Source organism: Mixophyes fleayi, chromosome 5, assembly GCF_038048845.1.
Source record: "Mixophyes fleayi isolate aMixFle1 chromosome 5, aMixFle1.hap1, whole genome shotgun sequence".
In the NCBI taxonomy this organism is placed as follows: domain Eukaryota; kingdom Metazoa; phylum Chordata; class Amphibia; order Anura; family Limnodynastidae; genus Mixophyes; species Mixophyes fleayi.
In genome coordinates this window covers 210,561,875-210,578,442 of record NC_134406.1, presented here as the reverse complement: position 1 = coordinate 210,578,442, position 16,568 = coordinate 210,561,875, and the positions used below count along the sequence as shown (strand labels likewise).

At 39.4% G+C, this 16,568-nt stretch overlaps 2 protein-coding genes across 5 annotated transcripts in view; one reads left to right on the top strand and one right to left on the bottom strand.

Moving 5' to 3' along the window:
- Positions 1-355: 355 nt before the first annotated feature.
- On the top strand, positions 356-12,130 carry TYMS (thymidylate synthetase). Of its 3 annotated transcripts, XM_075213384.1 has the most exons (8): positions 356-485; positions 566-725; positions 2,557-2,630; positions 4,735-4,909; positions 5,059-5,160; positions 5,756-5,931; positions 6,268-6,339; positions 11,832-12,130. In XM_075213384.1, the coding sequence occupies exons 1-8, from the start codon at positions 441-443 to the stop codon at positions 11,967-11,969; spliced, it is 942 nt and encodes a 313-aa protein (XP_075069485.1). In that variant the 5' UTR covers positions 356-440; the 3' UTR covers positions 11,970-12,130. The 3 variants fall into 3 exon arrangements, with proteins under 3 accessions (XP_075069485.1, XP_075069486.1, XP_075069487.1); XM_075213385.1 differs by lacking the exon at positions 6,268-6,339; XM_075213386.1 differs by lacking the exons at positions 356-485; positions 566-725 and adding an exon at positions 1,123-1,226.
- A 1,614-nt stretch (positions 12,131-13,744) lies between these two features.
- ENOSF1 (enolase superfamily member 1) overlaps positions 13,745-16,568 on the bottom strand; it is a 56,996-nt gene continuing 54,172 nt past the window's right edge. For both annotated transcript variants that reach the window (XM_075213382.1, XM_075213383.1), the window contains one exon: positions 13,745-14,214. In XM_075213382.1, the coding sequence (XP_075069483.1) occupies positions 14,110-14,214 (105 nt within the window). In that variant the 3' untranslated portion in view covers positions 13,745-14,109. The remainder of the gene's footprint in view (positions 14,215-16,568) is intronic.

The following is a 16,568-nucleotide window of genomic DNA, read 5'->3' as shown; positions in this document are numbered from 1 at the left end:
CTCCCAAACTGCATGGTAACAAAGGCGAACTAGCCACTGTGCATATACAGGGAACAGCAAGAAGAATGAGGATTCTTGTGATTCAATGAGTGAGCACAAGGTCTGTATTGTTCTTTTATTTATTTATTTTTAATAATTTATTAAAAGTCCAAACGGTTTTGCTCTATTTATTCACCCTGTTATCACAAATTATGCTTTAGTATTTTCCTGCAATGGAGCAATTCATTATTGACTTTTTTTATGCCTTTAACTGACAAAAAGTTCATAGGTGTGTTACTTCTGTTTCTTATGTTAACTGGTAAATTCTAATTTCGATTGTGTAACAGAAGCCCCGCCTACTTCCCCGATCATCCAATCACCGAGCGAGGGGGAGAAATACGGCGGGAGATACAGTTTGATTCTGCTGCGTAAGTAAATTGATTGAAAAAAACAATCAAACCATGCCTGTTGTCACAGCGTCGGAGGAATCCGGCAGCCGCGGTCAGGTCAGTCTGATAATACATAAGGGATATATTTGCGTTATGTGGATTTCGCTCACTCAGTTGTTTTCCCATCGTGTCGGTAGACGGTGAATGGTGATGTGGTGCAGGGTGATCCCCCGCACGACGAGCTGCAGTACCTGGATCAGATCCGACACATCCTCCAGCGCGGGTACCGCAAAGAGGACCGGACCGGTACCGGGACCATCTCGGTGTTCGGCATGCAAGCTAGGTACAGCCTGCGAGGTGAGTCCGCCAATCAACCTGCTGCTGACTATACATTTTTTTGGATGGAAAGTCTTCTTTATCGTTTATCTGCAATCATTGTACAAGTATAATTTATTTAGTAAGTTTTAACGCAGACCCTGTGGGAATTCTGGGAAATGTAGTTTAAAACCTGGAACATACCATGTTGCAGCTGCTTAGAGGAGGTAATTTACAGCGGAATACTTTAGTTCTGCACCGGTGCGTCATGATGATGCGCTCCAGGTGGATCACAGTGTATTTATTCTATGTACTTGCCGTGTCAAAGTCCAGCATCCTACCTAGGGCCATTGTTAGGCTCTTTGTCGCCCCCTGCCCAGGGTCGGCACACGTATAGTGTAGTGCTGAACAAGTCTTCACTGTGCAGAAATGGTGTCACTGCGCATGTGCTGCTGCCCCCTTGCTAGGGGAGTTGTATGGTATTGCCAATCTGCACACGCTGGTTTTTTTTTCTTTGTGCAGGCAGGCTGGTAGGGTATCCTGGTAAGTGTGGTAACCTCCTGATGCCTTCACCAGGTTTGCAGTGGTTCCCTGGCCCTGCTCCTACCCATTTCCTAACCCTTTAAATTAAATAAATATGGCACATTTTCTCCTAAAGTACTGCTCAGTTTAGCCTTATTATTTAGGTTTTAATTATATGTGACGTGTGTGAAGCTTTTTATTGCACTGCTTGGGGTGTATCTTGAATTGCAAAATGGTTCTGTTAAATCTGGTGTATTTCAGAAAATAGTCGTCCATGACGGCTTTGAGTTTGTGCAAAACTGAAGTCCCTTTTGCGTAGCAATTGAAAATGGATGTACATAGTAAGGAAAGTGCCAAGAAATGCTCCCCAAACCTTATTTTTTATTCTACACTATTTTCCAATCTAGGTGCACTGTTGCGCCTCCTTCATATTTTGCTAGGAATACCATTATTCTGCTCGACTGCTCCCTCCGCTTGTTTGTGTTGTTTCCCCTTTTAAAATGTGGCAATTTGGCTCCACAAACCCATGTGCCACAGATAAATCTTTGTGCATTTTTTATAAGTCAAGGTGTACGAATGTTCCAAAGCTGAATCTTCACTGGGGTGTGGGTGTTTTGCGCTTCATGAATGGCCCCCGGAGATGGCAAAGCATCTATAACAGGATTATCTTAACCATTTCATGACCAGGCAGATTTTCTAGTTTGGGGTAACTAGTTGACTGGATCTAATTGCACTGGCAGGCAGGTGAGACCTGATATGTCATACTGCACTGTGCTAGGGTATTCTGTTGTGTTATCACTGCAGAGATGTTGCAGAATTTATTTTTCAAATATGCAAAAAACTTATAGTAATCAATTTGCGATTGGGATGCTACACTCCATTTTATTCAGATCTCTGGGATGTTTCTCATAGCCTTAAATAGTTATGCCATTTTTTTTTTTTAGTTTTCTTTTGTGCTGTTTGAATTGACAGTCAGTGTTCTACCCAGGAAACTTTGTCAGGTGGGTGACATTAAGAAGCATCCTGGTTGGGGCAATTGTAATACTCTTCTATAATGAAAAATGTTGGAGGTTATTGCCCACATCTGCAAGGACTGGTTAGACTGTTGGCTATTAGTGCTCACATAGTGCCTGTTATTGTAGGAGAAACAATGGTTTATATAGGACTCTGTTGGGCTCCAATAGCTGGTTGGCAAGTAAAAACAACCGGGTGGAGCACCTGGGGAATAGGTGCTGGGGAGAACACTGACAGTGTTGATTTGAGAGGCGGCTGTATATGATAAAGCAGAACATTTGTCTGAAAAGTTGTTTCACTTATGATTCAGATTTTTTTTCTCTTTTCTCCTTCTCAGACCAATTTCCTTTGCTGACAACAAAACGTGTGTTCTGGAAAGGAGTACTTGAAGAGCTTCTATGGTTTATTAAGGTATTCTATTGATTATTTTAATAACTTTTCTACCTGAAGGCAAAAATTCTACATCTTCCCATGGTACATTGTCTTGATGGAAGCCTAGTGGGTTATGTCAGTAATTCAAATCTAATAAATACTTTAAAAGGAAACTCCATGTAAATTTGATGTGTTCTCTGCACAACCATCTTATGGCTGACCACCTCTGAGAGCGCATTTCTCCTAGTTGTCCTCTATAGAGAGGAAGTCCCTGGAGTATTTCCTTAGCTATTGTGTCCTAGACATGGCATCCCCATGGTTGTACTAGTTGGAAGGAGGAAAAATAAAATAATCTTGCCTTAAATTTCCCCATACACTATGTAGTTTCAGCAAATGATGAACTAAAACTACAGCACAGCAAGCAGTGTAAGCTGATACATGTGCTAGAGACACCCTTATTTTGCCCTTTGGAAGTTTTTGTTTTTTTGGCTATTTTCAGTGCAGAAGCACCCAGACTATCCAAGGGCAGAATGAGGCGTATAGTGTAGTTGTTTGCCGCATTTCAGGATTAGTAGGTGGAGTCTACCTGCTCTGTAATCTCCTATGGCTTTTTCATAAATGGCATGGTTCAGTGCCTGACCTAAGGTAGTGGAGAAGCTCTACCTGTATTTATTTGGTTATACTGAATCTTGATTCAGGTTTATTATGAGCCATTACTGTTTTGGACCCTATAGAGCATAAGGGCCCCAGGGTTTCCCAAACCCTGTCCTCGGGGCTCCCCAACAGGGCAGGTTTTCCATATCTCATTGCTGGAGCACAGTTGTACTCATTACTGACTGACACATTGTAACAGATTCACAGGTGGTCCTAATTATGTCAGATGTGATCCAGAAAACCTGCACTGTTGGGAAGGACTGGGTTTGGGAAACACTGGATAAGCCCTTTAGACTATATAGGAGATTTGTTTGGTGCAGACAGTAGTTTTAAACTCCCTTTTGTTTATGCACTCACTGTTCTATATTTCGCTAATTTAAATATTGGACTTTAAATGTACTCAATAAACGTTAAATTTTACTTTAAGATACTCCCTTTGATCTAATATATTTACATTATATCATCATCATCATCATTTATTTATATAGCGCCACTAATTCCGCAGCGCTGTACAGAGAACTCATTCACATCAGTCCCTGCCCCATTGGAGCTTACAATCTAAATCCCCTAATGTAGACACTCACACACAGACAGAGAGGGAGACAGACAGAGCAGGAAGACAGACAGACAGAGCAGGGAGACTAGGGTAAATTTTGATAGTAGCCAATTAACCTACCAGTATGTTTTTGGAGTGTGGGAGGAAACCGGAGCACCCGGAGGAAACCCACGCAAACACAGAGAGAACATACAAACTCCACACAGATAAGGCCATTATAGAGTTGATAGTGCACCTTTTGTAAGCAAACTTTTCTTTAATTTTTCTATCATAGCTAGCATTAACTTTTTCAGCCATTTCTGCTACAGTAGCTCTCTGTGGGATTAGACCAGATGGGTTAGCCTTTGCTAACCACACTCATTAATGAGCCTTGGGCGCCTATGACAATGTCGCCGTTGTTCTTTTCTTGGACCACTTTTGGTAGGTACTAACCAGTGCATACCCCACAAGACCTGCTGTTTTGGAGATGCTCTGACCCAGTCATCTAGCCACAATTTGGCCCTTGTCAAAGTTGCTCAGATCCTTACGCTTGCCAATTTTTTTCCTGCTTCCAACTCCAAGAACTGACTGTTCACTTGCTGGCTAATATATCCCACCTATTGAAAGGTACCATTGTAACAAGATAATCAATGTTATTCACTTCACTTCTTTGTGGTTTTAGTGTTGTCTGATCTGTGTATATTTTCAAAGCACTCCGAGCAGTAATCGATACAATATTACATTTTGTTCTTAAATAGTTTCACAGTTCAGATTTCCCTTTCAGGGAAATTGTTTAACGCTTTTATGGGTACAATTCAAGTTATTTCTACAAGGTGATAATTCGTCTTCATAATCTCAACATTTTTTATCTTAAATTGCTTTAGGGGATGACCACAATGTTATTAATTATCAATCCTTTTCATGCTAAATATTTTGCTTTTTCTTTTTTTTAAGGGTTCTACAAATGCAACCGAGCTTTCTGCAAAAGGTGTAAAAATTTGGGACGCAAATGGCTCCAGGGAATTTTTGGATAAACAGGGTTTCTCTGCTCGAGAGGAAGGAGACCTTGGTCCTGTGTACGGTTTTCAGTGGAGGCACTTTGGTGCTGAATACAAAGACATTCACACAGGTAAATGTGTGACACAGCCCCCCTCCCCTCTCCTACTGGAATGTCCGAGTAGAATTTAGTTTTGGTTATGCTTTCTCTGCTTTAACATTTGATTACAATTGAGTAGGATTGGACATTTTAATTAGTAGTTAATGCTTTGTCTTTTGCAGATTACACAGGACAAGGAGTTGACCAGCTGCAGAACGTGATTGATACAATCAGAAATAATCCTGATGATAGGAGGATCATCATGTGTAGTTGGAACCCCAAAGGTAGATATATCTATTTCAAATAGACATTCAGACATGTCGTGTAAAAGTGGACTAGTCATTATGAATTTAAATTTCTAAATCCAGTGGTACATTAAAACTGGCTCCATCATAGCGGGCATTTGTTCTATAAATGCTTTCTTATATGTACACTTTATGGCTTACTTTTTTTCTTTTACCTTGTCAATTCACAACAGCTGTGCAATTTAGTGGTTAAGCTTGTTCACTGTCCTTGATGGGTTTTGACAGAGCAACATCCATACATGACATTCTCATCAGTGGTCTGAATCTCCAAAAGCATTACTCCTATCCTTTCTAAGCGAGTTAACAGATATATAAACTTTTTTTTTTATTGGTTTTAAAGAAGGACAAAATGGGTTTTCCAGGTGCTAAATGGATATGTTTGTCTGTATATCATAGTTCAGTGAATGTCATAGAGAAAGTCCCTTTGACTTCTAAAGTGTGATTACTGGCTTCTACATTTAAATATTTTTATATATATTAGTGCAGACATTCACACGTGTGCACAAATGGGAAAGTCTAGCAGGCAGATGTAATGAAACATCTTCTGGTCCTAATGTGTTTATTCCCACTGCAGATATTCCTCTGATGGCTTTGCCACCTTGTCATACCCTCTGCCAGTTCTATGTAATCAACAATGAGCTGTCATGTCAACTGTACCAACGATCGGGAGACATGGGCCTTGGAGTGCCATTCAATATTGCCAGTTATGCTTTACTAACTTACATGATTGCACATGTCACAGGACTGAAGGTATTATTACTTTTCATTCTACCATGCTTGTAGATTTATTTTTAAATTTGTAAAGAAATGTATCCACCTCAGAATGATTTATTTTTAGATTGGCCTACAGGTGGGAATAAGTGATTAAAATTATTATGCATTGTATTTTTAAAGTACAACGGAAATCTAATTTCTTATATGCCTTAATTTAGCATAGCTAAGGGGAGCTTGCAAATGTGTAAATCGGAATTCCTTTCATGTGTGCTCAGATTTGAAACCGTATGTTCTATTCAGTATGCCAATATTGCATTTCTTGGTGCTGTTGGAACTTGCTCAATAATAACCTACTCACTTTTTTAAATTCAGCCTGGTGACTTTATCCATACACTCGGGGATGCCCATATATATCTTAATCATGTTGAACCATTACAAACACAAGTAAGTTTACAAGTTTTATTTATGTCTATTGAAAATGTTTGTATAGTAAATGGCGTGCAAGACTGCAAAACAGTTTGTAATTTGGTTATTTAATAATGTTTTCACACGCAAACATTGACTCCAACATCTCGAAAAACAAAAATGTAACATGATTGCATAAGTATCCCTTAGGTACTGTACACTTTAATTTAGCTTAGAGGTCCCATAAGATAGCATTAAACATTTGCAACAAATTGTATTTTTGGCTTTACATAAGAAGTTTCATTCCATATCAGATTGTTATTATAAAATGTAAAGGCAATAAAGAATGTATATTTAATGTGTCCATAGAACACATTGCCCATACGTGTGGAAGTCTTGCTTTTACACGTTCAAAAATCAGGCACCAGACAGAGAAACTTGTTTCACCTCCGGCAACGCAAGCAAATTTATTAGCTTACCAAGTTACATTATTCACCTATCTTTACAATGATATCCCAACTATATACATAATCTAGGAGTGAGCAAAGAACAGTTCTACTAATACATTGTTTTACAGCATAACACAACTTCTGTATTAAAGGGCATTCTTACAGGAGGAAAATATACATAAGTATCTGTCCTAATGGATATACTCATTCTCCCTCAGCCATTTCATCTTCTAGCTCCTTTATCCATCCAGACCAGAGAGGCTATGTATTTGTCTAGTTTTCTTAAGTGACGAGGTATAAACCCTTTTATTTCAACAGCGCCTGTTACAGAGGATTAATTTTTTCCATGTGTGAATTCTGCTTTTTAAAGATTCCATTATTGGATGACTATTTAGATGGATGTAATCTGACATCTTATATACCTAAATATTTGCACATGGAAGTTCATAGCAGGAGGAACAGCAGTGAGACTGTCCCTTCTAAATGAAAATATGTGCCAATTGGTCCTAAGACCAGAGAAATAACCAAAGCCGTCCACCACTTGATGCAGATTACTCATTTATTCACATGCATTAGACAAAAAAGAGCAGTATGTCTTCTACATAGAGCGATGGTATCCACCCGATCTCCTACTACAAGCCCACGTATATCTGGATGGCTACTGAGACCATCCAGTGACTGTTCAGGCAAACAATGTAGGAGACAATGGGTAGCCCTGCTGCATACCTCTACCCAATTGAAATGACCCGACATAGATCAGTTTAGACATTGTTGGCAGAGTACAACAATCTAACTCCACCTACAAATGTGGACCCATGCCAAATCTCTGCATTACCTCTGTGGTAATTTCATAATGCATATATAGCAGTCTAAGATTTGTGGTTGTAGATTTATCGGGCATAAAACTTGTCTGATCAAGGTGTACAACGTCAGTTAGAATTTTAGTAACATGCAAAGCCAGCACCTCTGTGCCAATAGATTAATGTCCACAAACAGTAGTGATATAGATCTATACGAATTGTGGTATAGAGTATCCTTGTTGCAATCGAAGGTAAAACTAGAAGAGCCTCAGTCATACATAGGGAAAGTAATCCAATATCTCCAGTTTATTAACAACTTGGGGACATAGGATTCCCAGGGTGTATGTGTGTGGGGTTTTTTTTGGATGGGGGGGGGGGGGGGGTTTATCTAAAAGATAATCAGCCCAGGTTTTCTGAGCAGTCAACAGTCTTGGGCTGGGTATACACTACTGTGTTTAGTCTGATTGGCCCGGTAATCAGATGAAAACAGTCAGTTGGCCTGATATCACAGGATTGTGTACCGTGCATCGATGAACAATTATCGTTCCAAAGTCCATCGTTTTGTTGAACGAGACTTTTAAATTGAAAGAAAAATTCCAGCCAACGATGTTCCACTTCTGCAGTGTGTATGCACTCATGACTGTCTTTGCAGCCAGCATCCTTACAGAGACGCCACTGGGAGAATAATGATCACTCCCGAACTGCAATATCGACAATCCGGTCTCTTCCCTCAAATTCCCTGTATCTCCTGGGTATTGCTGCGGGTTCCAAGACTGGAGCTGAATCACTGCTAGCACAAGTCCTACATCGAGAACTGGATAGACATTCTGTACATCATCTTGGAGTTATGCATTTCCGTCTTCGTCACACTGTATTATATCGGCCTGCGTGGAAATGTTCAAGGACTGTTCCCCTTTAACATTTAACTGAGACTCGGCAATGGCTATGACACACAGCATAACGATGTCCCAAGCAGAACAATCTGAGAACTCGGAAAAGTTTCACCACGTGGATAAAAGTGCATTTTGTGCCCCTCTGTGTACTTCTGGAGTTGATGTAAGTTACAGGCATGAATATTACAGCACTGCTTTTACTGCTAGGATGATACCTCTACTCGGGGATCGGCTCCATAGACACTTACCGAAATAGTGATGTCAATCTATAGAAATCCCTATGTGTAAGGACATTTGTTATAACATGACCAGGAAGCCTAACTTGATGGCACATGAAAACCAGAGGGAGGCAGCTATTCAGCTACATAAGTTTGACCTGGTGGTAGTGTGGTCTTGTGCTCCCTCTATGCTCCAATGTGCACTGAGCACATGTCCTCCCCTAATCCCTGCAGGGTAATGCTCCTCTATTATGGAGCAGTTCAGTTTTAAGTGGCTGGATTCATTGGATTGCGCAAATGGTCTAACAAAAACAACCTGTACATGGAAGCCCAAAGCAAAGGATCTAATACCCCCAGAGGATCTAGTATTCTCCTCCAATATTTAGGCCCCAGAGACCCAGCAGTGGCCATGACACACAGCATAAGGATATCCCAAGCAGATCAATGTGGATAAAAGTGCATTATGTGCCCCTGTGTACTTCTGGAGTTGTTGTTGTTTATTATATCAAAGATGACATCAACAAAAGCAAATGTATCACCCCCCCCCCCCCCCCCTCCCCCAAATTCGTGAAATCACTAAAGCTATTGCAATGTTAGAATATTCCTATAGTGTGTACCCAGCCTTATTCGGGCTTCCTCTGAGAGTCTGATTATATGTCGTATTTCTACTCCTGTACTGGTCCGGGTCTCCCCTTTTCTAGTCGCATATTTGCATCTGCACTGCCGTGTAGGTGCCCACAGATTTCAATACAGGCCACTTCTCACTCATGGCTCTCTGAAGAACAGCAAGGAAGTGGTCTCCATAAGAGACTGCAGAATCAGAGCAGACTTCCTGACAATCCTGCTTCAAAGTCCCAGGCAGACAGTCCTGATCTGTCGGGCCCAACGGGCCATACTACAGACCAGTCCCACAATTCAAACTGTTGTGCTTGGGCAATACAGCCCCCCCCCGGTAGTTAGTTACAGTGCTTATTGGTTACAAGATCAGAATATTGTCCAGGATTTTCAAATGGAGAGCATATAGAAACACATGATCATCCAGACTATGCCCCCACATTTCAGAAATGTTTAGTGAAGACTATCATAGGTTAATATAGAAATATTCTATTTGCAAAACTTTTATGAAGTAGATATGATTTGGTTAATTGTTTTACCTAGTAACTTTTTTTTTGTGGATGGGATCCTTTCTGTCATGCTAAAATAAGCTGTGTATGTGTGCAGGTGCACTTTTCTATTAGAAGTCTCTTTTTTGAATGCTATATAACGGTGATGGGTAACATTTGGCCCTCTGAACCTTCACCTATGGCCCCAGCTCCTTCCTGATTGTCAGATTTGTTTGTTCTAGATTGTAACACTTGTTTAAAATGTCTGTCTGTTGATATGTTATTTTAGAGGTCTCGTTCTATGATTAAATGTATAGTTTTAACTTATTACTTAGATTAGGGGTAATGTCGTCATCATCATCAACATTTATTTATATAGCGCCAGCAAATTCCGTAGCGCTTTACAATTGGGAACAAACATTGATAAAACAATACTGGGTAGTACATACAGACAGAGGTAAGAGAACCCTGCTCGCAAGCTTACAATCTATAGGACAATGGGAGTTAGAAACACAAGGGCATGTGCTACATCATCTTGCACAATGGAGCAGCTAGAACGCAAAGGTAAAAGTATTGAGTGGGCTGTGTGTGTTGCAATGTTGGTCAGAGGGTTGTTGTCTTGCGTTAGCTGTGTAGAGGATGGTAATAGGGTAATCTAGGGAAATTAAGATGGTGGTTGAGGAATATCATAACCTTGTCTGAAGAGATGAGTTTTCAGTGAACATTTGAAGACTAGAGGAAAGTCTTACTGTGTGAGGGAGGGAATTTCACAAAGTGGGTGCAGCCCAGAAAAAAATCCTGTAACCGAGGATGTGATGAGAGTGGAGGAGAGACGTAGATCTTGTGCAGAACGGAGGTGTCATGTGGGGAGATATTTGGAGACCAGTGAGGAAATGTATGTCGGTGCAATTTTGTTGATGGCCTTGTATGTTAGTAGAAAATTTTTATATTGGATTCGTTGAAATACAGGCAGCCAATGTAGAGACTGACAGAGTGGCTCAGCAGAGGAAAAACGGTTTGCAAGGAAAATCAATCTAGCCGCTGCGTGCAAAATAGATTGTAGGGGTTCAAGTCTGACTTTGGGAAGACCAGTAAGGAGGGAATTGCAATAGTCGATGCGGGAGATAAATGCATGAATTAATGTTTTTGCAGTGTCTTGTGTGAGATATGTGCGTATTCTGGAAATGTTCTTTAGGTGTATGTAACATGATTTAGATATAGAGTTGATGTGGGGAATAACCGACAGTTGTGAGTCAAGGATTACACCTAGGCAACGAGCTTGCGGGGTGGGATTTATGGTCATGTTATCAACAGAAATAGAAATGTCAGGTAGGTAACTTCTGTTTTTGGGTGGGAATATTATTTATTCAGTTTTTGAAAGATTGAGTTTGAGTTGGCGAGAAGACATCCAAGATGAAATGGCAGAAAGACAGTCAGTAACGCGAGACAACACAGATGGTGAGAGATCAGCAGAGGATAGATAAATTTGTGTATCATCCGCATAGAGATGATACTGAAATCCAAAGGAGCTTTAGTTTTCCAAGAGAAGTGGTGTAGATAGAGAATAGCAGAGGACCTAGGACTGAGCCTTGTGGTACTCCAACTGATAAAGGAAGGTTAGAGGGCTGCACCACGCGGGCCTTATGTGTTTCATGTTGCCTATCGCTGCTATATATGACTATAGTAGGATTACCTTCCCTATTTGACATTATATGGGTGACTTTAAGGCGGTTGTGTAAATAAAACATTAACTTTCTCAAATGTATATTTAAAACAAATATATAACTAATGTATGTTTCCCCTGCCTGCAGTGATGAATTTTTGGGGTTCACTGAGGAAGTAGACTTGTGCTGCAGGTATTAAGCTACGCCAAGGCAACAGTGAACCTGACAGGTTGCAGAAAAAATATTGACCATTAGGAAATATTAGAAAATTGTCTTAATTCTGTAATACCTAATGAGAACTTTTCTAGTAAAACATTAAGCACGCTTTTTGCTCACAATTCTTTTCATATTATTGGAGAGATTTGAATCAAAAGTTTGAAAGCTGTCAACCTTTTCTATTTCAGCTTCAAAGAAAACCCAGACCATTTCCTAAACTGAAAATACTACGTGCAGTGGAAAACATTAATGATTTCAAAGCAGAGGATTTTGAGCTTGAAGGCTACAACCCTCACCCTACTATTAAAATGGAAATGGCTGTGTAATGTATAGAAGAGATTTTAGCAGTATTAAATGTATATTAACAAAAAAAAATCTAGGCTGTGTTAAAGTAGCTAATTGAATAAATCTAAGCTTGTATATATGTAGGTTGTGGATGTTCACCTTTTATGTAGTGTTATGCATATTAAACATTGGAGTATTAACATTCCTGTCTTGGTTATTAGTTTACTTATAATACACATGCAATAACGAGATGTTCACTGACCCCCTTGTTCTGGTTTTGGATCTGGATTTATTTATTTTTTTCTAAAATCACTTTTTTTTTTTTTTTTTTTTTTTTTTTTCCCCCCCTACATTATTATAAACCTCAATAACACTAATTTCAAGTCATTTGCAGTCAGTTTTGACCAACTCATAGGTCACTATTCTTTTCATACACTTTCAAACAAATACTGCAGATTTAGAAGATCAAGCCTGCCAGACCTATTTATTTCTATTTCAGCAATGACAATTAGCAATGGAGCCCTCCTGAATGTCACTGGAGACTTTGAATAACACAGCTACCCCTCTTTCTTTTCTACCTATGATGCTGGCCAACTGCACTAGAGATTGCCCAGAACTGTGCTACCCCTTCTGTGTCCCTCTGTGAAATGGCGCTGGATCGCCGTGGAGGGCGGTACTTATAGAATCCAAAGCTCACAAGATCAGACAATATAACGTTTTGCCTCATTTTCAATTCCGAGAGCGCGCAAAAGTAATGAGCCGGCTGCTAAGTTCGGGTGTGTTCGGTTCTCGGGGAACCGAGCCTGAGCATCTCTTAACAATGACTGGTTTTGTTTAGTATAAATACTCCAAGCGTGCTATTTATTGCAAACAAGAATTAGTGAAGATTTAAACATAAACCTCTAGCGGAGGCACCTGTCCATAGGAACTTCAGATAATTGAATCTTCCCCAGAATTACTGTTTTACATCTGGCATTTCATACATAAGGGGAGGACCAGTGATGTCACAGCAACTGCACTGCCTGTAGAATCTGAGTTTTGACCTGTCCTGTACCAATAGGACATTGTCCTAAAGTTGTGGGATGAGTTATGGCTGTTAAAAAGTAAAACTTACACAGATGGGTACAGAGTTGCAGTGGAAGGCCAGATTAATCATGTACAATGTTTGAAAATTTCTGAATTCTTTTTTTCCCCACCATTTACCAGATTGAAATATAGGACCATGGGTATATTCTTATGAGAATATTGGACCACAGTTGACCTTTAGGCTTTTCTCTTCTCCAAAGCTTCTACATCCCAACTTCCCTCCTATCTCTCTCTCTCTCTCCCCCTTGCCAGGGATAACTTAATATAATGTGATATGCTATTAAGGAGCTACCTCATCCATGCCAGGGTGATAAAGATAATCTTCACAGATGGTCATATATTGTGTCTGACCAATGCTTACATCTACTTTCTCATTCTAAAGCAGCTCAAGCAGACTTGAAACTATCCCCAGTTAAAGGAAGAAGATACGTATAGCAAAACCTAAATGAATAACATGGAACTCTAAATGTTTGACATCTTTGCAAAAAGTTATAGTGATCAATCTTTATAACAATAACTTAACCATGGAAATATGTGTATTATAAGACACCTTGGAGTTCCATCTCCTGGATAACATTCTTATGTCACAGTAGGTGGGGTGCATTTAATATTTTAGGTGGCAGGAAATGTTGAGTAATTAACAAACCGCTAGATACAGATTATGATATGGATTTGACTCAAATGAGAAAATTGCATTGATCACAAATGGTCATTACAATACACTTCGCTCTAAGGTTTGAACTGCCACATGCAATCATTTTAATTTACTGAAACATCCTTTAATGATTTTTGCATACACAGAACAATCCAAATAGAATACATAAATTTCAGTAAAATCACCTTCATTTGGATGATTAATGGAGATTTTGAACATGCACAAAAATGGCTTAATTATACCTTTTTTAGAAACTTTTTTTTTTCCCAATGAACGCACCAAACTTGATGATCATAATTTTGAATGATTTTTTTTGGGTTGCATCACAATGTTTTTATCCTGTCACATGCTTTGTGATGATTACATTATCTCATTGCAAGTTAAGTTGCTGCATGTGTGGGTGTCTACACAATGCATCAATGTAGGAAACTTGCAGGATATTATATTGTAAGCTTTTTCTCCATAATTAACTGCTGCCAAATATCTCCACCAGGGAAATGGTATTGTAATACAGACGCATTCATTTCAGTGGAGTATCCAGGATCCTAAAAGGGGAAAAAAATGAATCTGTCAATTGCATTTTTACAAATGATGTAATTTCTTTAGGATGCAGTCACATGTCACACTTTCTACAGGTCACTGAAATTTAGGAACTGACAGCATGATTTCCTTTAAAAAAAAAAAAAAAAAAAAGTTTGTAGACAGTCTAATCTTTACATTTTGGCGATTACATGCATAAGCATTTCCCAACAAGACTAAAACTATTGTTTCCAAAAATACTTTCCTGGATCCACATTTTTTTGGGGTTTGTAAATCGTTTTTATTCTGATGGTATTATTAAAAGTTAGCAAGATCCCCAATATCATCATCATCATCTAGCTCAACCTCCAATAGTTAAAACCACTAACTACTACATTCTTGCTCCCTTTTCTGCCTATTCAAGAGATGCAAAGAGGTGCTAATTTTCAGCATGAGGTTTCACTATTTTGTAAGTCTAAACAGATGCTGTGCTTCAGAATGAATGCGTATTAACTCAGACTGGGTACACAAAGTCTGTTGTAGGTATCTGTGGCAGCGTCAGAAAAGCAGCTTTTGCACTTTTTGTTTTTTTTTAAAAAAAAGAGAAACCCCACCACAGTTTATTGTCACTACACGGGTGTTCTTGGCATAGGGACAGAAGTTCGAGATAGCTGCACTTTATATCAGCACTGTGCTTAACCTACCACATAATTGGTTCCCCACAAATATGTAAGTATATAGAAACTTTTGAAGGCAGTGGAAATTATTGTGGTGCCAAGGAGTGATATCACACCAAGGACAAGGTTGTTTAGAAGATCTGTAGAAACAAACTGTTCCCTTGGCGCCAACATAAGTGCTGATGGTACGTACACTGGATGTAAGAAATCACGCAACTGATAATGAATGGTCATCTGATAAACCAAATCATAGTATAACATATTCAGTGCACTGAAATAATACAATAAAGTAGGTAGAGTAAACTTTAGCCACTGAAAAACGTGGTTAATAAATCAATGATAGTTCTGTATATCAGAGGAGACTAAAGTACGGTGTGGACACCATAAACTGTTATAAATGTTTTGCTGCACATCTCGGCTTTCCTGACACGCAGGACTATTTAGTCTCCTCTGATATACAGAACTATCATTGATTTATTAACCAAGTTTCTCAGTTGCTATAGTTTACTCTACCTACTTTATTATTATCAGTTGCGTGATTTCTTACATCCACTGTATGCACCATCAGCACTTATTTTGGCGCCAAGGGAACTGTTTGTTTTTTTGCATTTACCGATGAGGGTTGGAGCTCACCCCTCTTCACTATCCCCTTTAGGCAGCCTACCATCATTAACATAGGAAGCGCAGATACCCCACTTTTTTGTATTTGTTTAGAAGATCTACCTATTCTCTCTGCTCAGCAGCTGAACTGTTCCTCTCCCAAATAGAAAATAGAACTTATTCTGCTATGTTCTGTATCACGTGTTCCCAACACCTCTTAGATTGGAAGCTCATTTGGACAAGGCCATTTTTATTTTAGTACTAGCAGAATACCCGGCGTTGCCCGGGATTTAAAGAATTTTAAGACACAACTGTGTTACAAAGTGTTTTTCTGAGTTTGAAGAGACCAGTTACTGGATAAAGCGGCATTAAACCATTCCCAATATTTAAGAAATGATCAGCAAACTGACCGTCCATTGTGTTGCCATGCAGAGAAACTCATATTTGTGGTTAGTCGCAAAGTGCGAACATGCCTGCAAAGATGTGATGATTTAAGGCATGCATTAATTTCATCCGCCATTGTTCCTTTTGGAATGACCGGCAATGTTTGTCGAAAATCTCCAGCCAATACAACAGTGACTCCACCCATTAGTAAATCATTGCCTCTTAAAAATTGAAGTGTTTGATTGAGGGCATGTAAAGCATTTTTGTGTGACATGGTGCATTCATCCCATACAATGACCTGACATTGCTGCAGAATCTGAGTTTTTTCTGTTCGTTTAGTGATATTGCAGACGTGAGTTTAACTTCGGGCCAGATTAAGCGGTAACTTGAAAGCTGAATGTGCTGTTCTTCCACCAGAGAGCAAAGTTGCAGCAATTCCAGAAGAGGCCATAGCAATAGCTATATTGGAATGTACTCGAATTTTAGCAAGTAACAACTTGATGGGAAACGTCTTACCTGTTCCTCCGGGTGCATCCAGAAAAAAATAAATTTTCCCTTTTTTTTGGAACTTCTTCCAAGACATTGTTCCAGACATTCCAGAGTTATGGTCGTTTTCGATGATTTTTAGGTGTTACCCCCCTCGCCACCCCCACCCCGTAATGAATTTCAATTTTAAATTTTTTTAGTTGCCTCCGTCATGTTTTAATACACTCATATGC

Coding starts and splice junctions, on each gene's coding strand:
- TYMS (XM_075213384.1), top strand. CDS start 441: ATGCCTGTTGTCACAGCGTCGGAGGAATCCGGCAGCCGCGGTCAG. Junction 2,631..4,734: donor AGCTTCTATGGTTTATTAAG/GTATTCTATTGA, acceptor CTTTTTTTTAAG/GGTTCTACAAATGCAACCGA. Junction 5,932..6,267: donor CACATGTCACAGGACTGAAG/GTATTATTACTT, acceptor TTTTAAATTCAG/CCTGGTGACTTTATCCATAC.